General features: G+C 34.2%; 1 protein-coding gene across 1 annotated transcript in view; it reads right to left on the reverse strand.

The window, feature by feature from the left end:
- Positions 1 to 1,740: 1,740 nt before the first annotated feature.
- LOC107186671 (prostaglandin E2 receptor EP2 subtype) overlaps positions 1,741 to 9,638 on the reverse strand; it is a 16,981-nt gene continuing 9,083 nt past the window's right edge. The window contains exons 3-6 of the mRNA XM_015574598.1: positions 7,813 to 7,990; positions 6,490 to 6,728; positions 2,498 to 2,726; positions 1,741 to 1,853 (exon numbers count right to left, since the gene is read on the reverse strand). Coding sequence (XP_015430084.1) covers positions 1,741 to 1,853; positions 2,498 to 2,726; positions 6,490 to 6,728; positions 7,813 to 7,990 — 759 coding nt within the window. The remainder of the gene's footprint in view (positions 1,854 to 2,497; positions 2,727 to 6,489; positions 6,729 to 7,812; positions 7,991 to 9,638) is intronic.

A 9,638-nucleotide genomic window follows, 5' to 3' on the forward strand; every position in this document is an offset into this window, starting at 1 on the left:
TTTTTACAAACGCAGTAAAATGCCGTAAACTGTATGTAATTTTGAATTACACCGGCTGCTATGTTACAATTCAAGGTAAATTACAATTCACAGTAACGGTTGTTTAGTTATACGTTACGAAACTGTTGATTGCGTTGTGTATATATGTATAAGTAATTCCATGGTTGTATATACTCAAGAAAATATATATATGTGCTTTTCTCTTAAAAGCTACTTGAGGAAGTACACTGTACGATTACATACGATTTCACGCTGAATACTTTGGTAAATATCCGCTTTGTGCGTTTACATTTGTGTTCACTGCACACTTGCCTTATTTTATTGACTAGACATACATTTACGCGAACCTTACAAGAAGTATGCATCGCATACGGTGTTCCTTCGACTTTCACCGGTAACATCATTCTCTTTGTATCGTTAAATTAATCCTGATAAATTAGACTGCGGATTTTATGCATTTATCGTGAATGCAATTGAATCAAACGAAGAATTATAAACATTAATTAAATGTAACACATACCTTATTTTCTACTTTACCTAATAGGACTGTTAACAAACAATGTGAGTACACGTGTATTTCTAATTTTCACAAATGAACTTGTAAACGTGTAAAAATGCATAAACGTCCGCAATTTATTAATTTTTACATTTAACATTTAACATTTAATACATTTTTCCCTCGAACAAACGGCACTCACCCTCACTTGCAAACTGCAAACGAGTGGAGTTGATCGCACTATGTTAGACATAAATTCGGTAAACTATCAAACTTTTCAAGTCAACAATTAATGTACGTCCGTTAAAAAGGTACTCGCGCGTTTTACGATATCTAATCTGTTTGGAATGATATCAGTCGGTTCACTCCGCTGAAACAATTATGAGACAATGAAAATCTCTTTGTTAAATATGTTTGTGGAATTTAGAAAACTGTGTGTCTTTCGAACGTCGTGTCAGAAGTAAGAATTCGTTATCGATGTGAGTATGAAATTTTATAATACATTTTTAGTGAAACATTACGTTATTTGCTCATAAAACGGAAACGAGCATCTTTCGAACAAAATTTGATGCAAAATCTGGATCACAATGTACTTGAATAATACCTAGAATGTTAGCTGCTAACACTCAGTCTATTATAAAAAACCTTCTTCGAATTACATATATTTTTGAAAGTAGCAATAACGTTTATTAAAATTCAAGTTATGACTTTCTTCTTTGTATGCTCATAACATCGACACATAGCTTCATAACCAAATCGGTTGGCAAACGGTCACTATGGTTCGTGAAATTAATAAAATATGGCAATGCAGAAATTCGAAACAGTACGAAAAACTGATGTAAATTGTACACAAAACATCAGCGAGGTATTGTTCTCGACGCATTCCTTTGTTCCTCAACGACTCGATGTGTAATTCCAAGATTCCTTCGAAGGAAGCTTTCAGTTCGAAACCATTCCATTTAAACATATTTATAAACACTGTATATGTGTACATTATATATACGTTCTTTATCCTTACATACTCCGAACTTTCGCAACGTTCGTCGTCATGGTCGACCGCGATCGTCGAATTCCACAAACATTTTCATTCATCCTGACAATCCTGTGTCAATCGAATAATTTTCACGGGCATCATCCTCCAGTGTCGAGCGAAGGTCCACCGGATGATCTCAAAGGGTGACTTAAACGTAGCTAACGTCGTGATTTTTTAGTCGTTTCAGGAGGACCATTCGCTGCAGCCTGTCTCAGTCCGACACTGCCACTAACTGGGTTTCGTGCTCCTCGCTGACAGGCGTGGAGGGTGCTTCGGTGATCGGGGTCGATGGATCACCACTGCTACCCTGGTGATCGGTGGTCCCTGTCGAACGAATAGATTAAATTAAGGCTGATTGACTTATTAATATCTTCCGTCAATACAGTTAACTAGTTTCAATATCGATATGGTAACGTAAAATGAATTAAGTTTGGTAGTATGAAATAAAACTACCATTATGTGGACCTCTGTTATTTTTATCTAATCCAAATACTTCCCTAGAGTGACACAGTTAACGCTAATTAGAGCAATTAATTTGAGATTCGATAAAAAATATGAAAAAGAAATTTACGTGTAATTTTTAAATATTAATATCTTAGGGACTAGTTATAGACTATACAGGGTATTAGATAATGGGTGTCAGAAACTTTAAGGGGTGATTCTTTATGTTAAAGTAAAATAAAAATCAAGAATGACGGAATTGTGTTGGAGACTTTGTTTTCAAGTTATTAACTGTAAAAGGTTGGACTCAGAAACGCCTGAAACCAGGCAACCTGCGTAGACGCAATAAACGTTCTACGCCGTTGTTACATTGTTGACGTTTTAAGAGTCATTTGCTACGGAATTAAATCCTATATAATACTATCTACATATCAACAGGGAATTAAATTTTTTTTTATAATATTTATTTTAGAGGAGATTAATGAACGTAATAAATGCATGTTATATTCAATGTGAAAAGTACACACCTGTATATGAACTCGACCGGCTTCTACCCGGCCAGCAAATTTTGCAAAGTGGTTTCAGAAGGCGGAATCTTGGCCTGGGCATCCTCAGTAGCACGTAGATGTATGGATCCAGGGTGAAGTGAATGCAGAGTAGGATGTCTGCGGCCACGTGAAACATACGAATCGCTTTACGAGCGACTATTGCTTTCTGAGGCAATTGCATCGCCAACTGGGCCAATGGAATGGACATCTGTTGGCATATGTTATTAACAACCTTAACATTTTAAGTATTTGCAATACTGATTTAATATTATATTTCGTAATGATCACACTTTGAAACCGTTAGGTCCTAGGCAATGTTCAATTTAGTGCCCCTTATTTGATTTGTTCTGAATTTTGTTCTATTTTCAGATTTTAGATTTTTTGTTAATACAATTTGTCAGTATCCTTTGCTGGCGAGTTCATCTTTTTATTACAAAACGCAGGTAAAAGTACGAGAACTCCTCAGATAATTAAGTAACAAGACACACCAAATCAACAGAAAATGAATGTTATTAATTTATCATTTACATTATTATTAAATATATTCAGCAAGTTTATATTTTCATGAAATAATTTCAAATAATTGAAATTCCAATTCAATTTGCTGCATGTATTAAACGCTCGAATAGTTTAAAAATAAATAAAAAAATTCCTACAGCTTGTAAACATTCTTCTTTCATTCTGTTTTGAGTACCTGATAAAGAACCATACCGAAACCCGTACACGCCAATTTTAATCACACTTATATGGAAAATAGTTCTCCAAAGAATATTTGACAGATATTTTTTTCGTTGACCATCGTTCATGTTAAGAATGATCTCTAGACTACGGATCTCTATGCAAAATAACATTTTATTAAGTAATTTACAAAGACAGAATGAAAAACAAAAACTTCTTTTTTCTTTGAAACTCTTTATTGGATTAAGAATAGAACCAAAAATATATTAAACCTGATTTAAATTCTGTTTTGTATTGCATTTCATATACTCGTTTATACTATACCTGTATAAAATCCGCACTCTAGTGATAACAATCCCCAAAACTGACGGAAAAAGATATATTTTTTGCAATATCTTGAAAACTAGAGGGAATAGGCAACAGTCTTTTTCTTCTAAATTGTGTTTTTAAATGGAAAATTCAGTCACACAAAGAAATTTCAGAAGAAAACTATTTGTATAAATAATATATTAAAAACTTGAATTCTTTATCTAATTTTGTCATGTACCTAAATTACCCATTAAAAAACACACAATTTAAAAAATAGATTTTTTTCTATTCCCTCTAATTTCCCTGATACTCCAAAACATACATTGGAGGTATATATCCCGTCAACTTGGACAGTAACCGATAAGAAGAATACGTGTCAAATATTGTTTGAAGAACTATCTCCTATATAAGTGTCATTAAAATTGGCATCGGTTTATTAATTAAATCGGTTTCTATATTTTGCCCTTGTGAGTTTACCTCGTTACAAACGTATAAAATCCACAGTTCCATAATCATATTTTTATACATTTTCTTAAGAATAGTTGGGAAAAACTAGGGAAGTTCGACAACGCAGAAGTGGATACAGTCCCACGTGTCCGTGTCAACGACAGGAATACACAGATCTTCGATGGGGGGCGTAGTCACTGAAAATTTTCCTTGTCATTTCACGAAATCGCTCCACATTCGGTATCGTTCCACGCGCACGGGTGCCAACATCGTCTGTTACGAGCCCCGATCATTGGCGGATGTCGCGATCGTTCGTACGTGAATATATTCTAAACTAAATCGTTATTTCGAATCTTCGTATAGAGCGGCGGAAGTGCGTCATATTTTTCAACATTGCACGAGAGCGAATCGTTACATTAATTCCATCGTACACGTGTGCCCGTAATCCCACGAACGGTTTCGTGTTCCGACTCGCGAAAACAGCAACAGAAGGCGTTTCTTGTTTGTGTTCGATCGTCTCTCGTTGGGGTACAATCGGAGCATTGGGCTTCGGTTCGGCGGGAACTTCCGCGGTATGCTCGACGAGAAAAACGGTCGTATAAGAAGATGGAAATGCAGGAAGCACGCGTATGTATGCGATCGAAGTAGCACAGGGTGTATTGTTCGAGGCGATTGTATTCTTCGTGGCAGGATGTAGTATCGCGATTACATTGTGTTAAAAATTCTGGAATGCGAACGATGAACGTGTTTCTACTTGATTGACACAATTATTCTTTCTCGGTGGAATGTTACATATGGAAGAAAGATTAATTCAGTCGTAATTTTGCTGATATACTTTCATTAATTAAAAACGAAGCGAAATGAAATTTGATATATTCAGAAAATGAACCAAAGTTATAGAATTTAAAAAGGAATACAAGAAGCTACACTGATCATTAGTCTGCTGATTTTTATGCAAATATAGATTTTTATCGATTAACTGACAAAAACTGGAATTAGACAGGAACTTATTTATCTTATTATGGATTTTGTCGAACTTTAAATGAAATGTACATTTCAGTAAAACTGTATTGTATTTCTCACTGAACTGACTTTTAAACAGTCGAATATTGTATAAAATCAAATCAGCTGTCTAATGATTACTTTTGTAATTCAGTGTTTATATTTGAAGATTTGAAGGTGACTGAATGTTTCTGTAAATGGAGCACAGTATATCTCCATACGAATATCAAAAGACAAACAAACATTAAGTAAAAAAGGATTGAAGGGATTCGAGAGATATAACAAAACCTTGTAGTTGTACGCAGTAACACGAGTAAGTGTCAAAAGACATCAATAATAACAGAAAATGTTATTTTCGTTTTGAATGATGTTATAGTGCACGACTTATCGCCACTTTCTATTGAGATTTCACGTAGGAACGGTAGGTCGTAGACTATTGATTGAAAATAATTTTTTATGTTTATGGTTTAGGGGCGACACGTGACAAGGAATGGAAAAGTATCGATACTCGTTTAAAGTCTCGTCAGCGTCGGAACGACCGCAAATTTTATCGATGTTTCGACTGCGTAGGAGTAAATATTATCGAGTGGATGTTTGCAAGCACATCACGTAACGACATTGCTTCCCATAAAACAGACTAACCGGAAGCTTATTATCCCTCTACTCTAGACGTTCGCTTACTTGAGGTTCATTGCCAAAAATGTACCATCCATGTCGATGGTCAAGATTCTATCCAGATAACATGAGCGAAGCTGTGGAGTTTAAATTAAAGATCATGCAAATAATAACTAATTTTTAAAGGACGCGTACTTTATAAATTGTTTAGTACACCTTTCTAAATATTTTTTTATATAGTCTTGATGTAAAAATTTATAATATACAATTTATTCTCTGAAACACCCGTCACTTATGATAAAAAATACTTCTATGTCAGCCGAAAGCAATCAGTATAAGTGGTTCTGTCAATGAGACTTCGAAGATATAAGAGGTCATACATATCTCGAAATTGAAAATAACACTATTGAAAGTGAATTTTAACACTGATAGAAATATTTGAAATATTAATGAATTGAAGTCGAACTGAAATATGATAGTTCAAGGAATAGTCTCCAATCGACATTAACATTTTTTACAGTAGAACCTATCGAAGAAAGAATACGAAAAAATATAAAAACTACATTTTCAGGAGAATTCTATTCTTTCGAGCTTCGAATTTAGAAACAGTTTGTCAATATACCAACTTCAAACTATCTTAATGCAGTACACTAGTTTATATTTGATTACCATCTATTTATTATCTAGAGACCAAGTTTCATGTAAATCATAATTTAGAATATCATTTCAAAAAAGACCACCATATAAATTGCAACACCTCATTTTTTAAGCCAAACATTTTTCAATATTGTAAAAAGGAACGAAAATTAATTAATTGATTCGAAACTCTTTTAACTACTTTAGTTAACATTTTATCTCGTTAAAATGAGGTGATTGAGAAATCTAATTACTCGATACTAGATGGACAGTAAATTACGCACCATTTGCGGCATCCAACAAATAACGAACGATATCGATAGCACCGCCATCAGTCTCGCGAACGCCCTTTCCTCGGCCGTTGTGACGACTTCCGACGGTGGGCCAGCCACCGTCAAAAGCGGTTTCGCTCTTGAAGAGGATCTTGTTACGCGGCGTAGGGCGCCGGCCTTTCGATTTAACCTGCTAAGTGCTCTGGAAACGGCTAAATTGCACCAGACTATAGACAAGCAGAGGCCGGTACCTGCAATTATTTAATAACAAACTATTACCCTTCGATGTTATTATATCCATAAAAAATACTGCAGTTAAGTCAGAATCACAGTAGCGGTAAAAAAACACAGTATGACTTTACTTTTAATGGATAACCTTCGGGCGCATGTAAAGAGACTGCAATCAAAAGCAAAAAAAAGGTAGCGTAATAACACGTTTGCTATCATATCCCGTGCGAGGAGTAATAGTAAAATATTTGCGGGATAAGAAGTAATATTCTTGTGCTAACTTGTTAACCATTACTTTAAAAAATCGTATTTGTTTCTGAAAATATCAAGGATCTATATTATCTTATCGAAATTCATGATTATTTTCAATATCGTATATATTTAATGTTGGACAATATTTTTAGATAATTGGTACACCTAATACTTTGGCTGTTTACGAAATAGGTTTGATACCATAAAGTTTACAGCCACAAGTTTTCGTGGTTATTACACGAATATTGATAAAATAATATAATTTAGACTGCGAATATTTCTGTAAATTCCCTTCTTCGTACACGAATTTGAAAAAACAACTCTCAGAAGATGAATCATCTCAGATAGCAAATGACCCCTTGAAGACGACTTAAAGACGCCTCAGACCTAAAATAGCCGTAAAATAGGCCTCTTCAAGGCGTCATGTGCTATCTGATATAAAATAAAAATTCCGTTATTTTTACGTAATGTTTATATTTAAGTTTCTCAGTTCACGCGCATTATACACGCGCAAACATCTTAAAACAAATCTGTTAATTTGAATCGCTAAGAGCAATGTCCAGAAAAAAATTTTAACCCATAACAGCTTTCAACGATTCATGTACTTCCCTACTCGTTTCACGAGGGTTTATACTATACATATATCACGATCCTTCAATAATCGATGAATTTTTATGACTTTGTTATGCCAAACTATCATCGCCGCTAAAACGTCTACGTCATAATCGAAGCACTGTTCAAAAAAATATCTAATTTTAAAATTACTAGAACTATCGAGGGTCTATGTATAGACTCTATAGTCTATACTCTATATTATCGAAGTATTTATCGTTTGCAATAGTGTCGTATACTCACCGAAAACAAACCAAACGTAGGCGTAAGCAATGTCGGCCGGGTCAGTAGCTTCCCTGTATCGAACGCATCGTTCCCCTTTGTAGTACAAACCAAAACCCAAAACCGGCAAGCTAGTCAACGCGAGGGCAATCAACCAAAGTACCAGCATACATCGTACAATTACCGGATACGTCACCTGCTGGAAAACACATACGTGTTACAGACGAAACGGTATTAGTTGGTATTCTTAGTTCATATAGACATTATTTCCTTAATGATAACTTACATTTACAAATACAAATTGAAAGGCATAGCAGTTAATCACTTATTAATCTTTAGACTGCCGAAATTTGTTTATACAATAAGTGGTATTTGTTGGTAAAAAAATTGTTGTATATGTACATATAACGTATGCATTGCGCTGAATTTTGAATTTTGTCAATGTCCCAAAAGGGATACTTTCGGCAGCCTAAAGGTTAAATATTCTATTACGTTAAAAATAGTTCAAAGTTCTGACACACTGGTGAAAACAATTAAATGGTCATATAACTTCTGTAAAGTTTTTTTTATAAGAACAAGACAAGATCTGTTAGTGTCGTACGAAAAGATGTAAATTTATCAAACTGTAGGATTTATTACATTTCTATCGATTGGTCAACGCATCAGCATTGCCTACAGTGTAAGATCCTCCAATTGTTCTGATCAGTGAATTTTTTTAACCTTCATCCAGATAGAAGAGCTTCTGAGGGTCGTTTATTATTTCATAATGAATAATATAATAATATGCGCAAATAATAATTAAAAATTTCATGTTCTTCTTTCACTAAATAAGTAAACGGAATTTAAAGAAGTAAAGTATTTTAGAATTATTAATTTCAGTTATTCTATACTGAGAGCCTCTGTGTTTCTTCTCCATTCTATCATGATAAAGGTTGAAGTCCACATTTCATTGTGCTTTATACAGTCACGAACGTTGTAAGCGAATAAGGTCTGCAATCCATTTATCATCAAAAATTACTTTCATATAATCCTAGAATCCATGTTGACTAAATCTTTTTTAACCTTTGTATTGTATTTTGGGACATTACTGTGTCGCATCACTAAAAAACAGCTACTCTTCACTAACGACAATTCTTTGTTACAATCAGAAAATAGTACTATATACTGCTGGAATAAGGTCATATTTGTTATTAAATAATGTACAGTTATATGACGTCGAGTAATTATTTCCCCTGAATCATTCATCGATAATGAAACATCGTTATCAACGAACTGCAAATGTCTTCGAGACACGACGATAAAGAGTCAATGGAATATCAATTATGTTCGAAAGGAGTAATTATTTCCCCTGAATCATTCATCGATAATGAAACATCGTTACGAACTGCAAATGTCTTCGAGACACGACGATAAAGAGTCAATGGAATATCAATTATGTTCGAATAGGTTGTGAATGAATTGAACACGGACAGTGATTGAGAAAGTTCTAACGCTGGTATCATTAATTTGCACGTTGGTACCATAGTTGGGCGAGTTTTTAAAAAAGTTTTTGACTACTAAACAAAAGTTTAAGTTCCAATTTATAAAACGAAACTCTATATTAAGTGTATCAACGAATAAAAAATCATTCAAACCGTGGTTTAACAGAATATATATGTCCAAAGCCCTCAACCTAAAATAGGTGATGTTAGGGATACATAGGTGTTGCCCTAAAAAAAAAAAATAAAAAAAAAAGGTCATTGAACTTTGGTATAATATTGAAGACCTTCAGTCTTTTTTTAGATTAAGGAAGTGTGCTATAGGGAATCGATTCTTCTGTGACGTCGTTACACACGTGCGTAGGGAAA

Source organism: Dufourea novaeangliae, unplaced genomic scaffold (genome assembly GCF_001272555.1).
Source record: "Dufourea novaeangliae isolate 0120121106 unplaced genomic scaffold, ASM127255v1 scaffold84, whole genome shotgun sequence".
Taxonomy (NCBI): Eukaryota; Metazoa; Arthropoda; class Insecta; order Hymenoptera; family Halictidae; genus Dufourea; species Dufourea novaeangliae.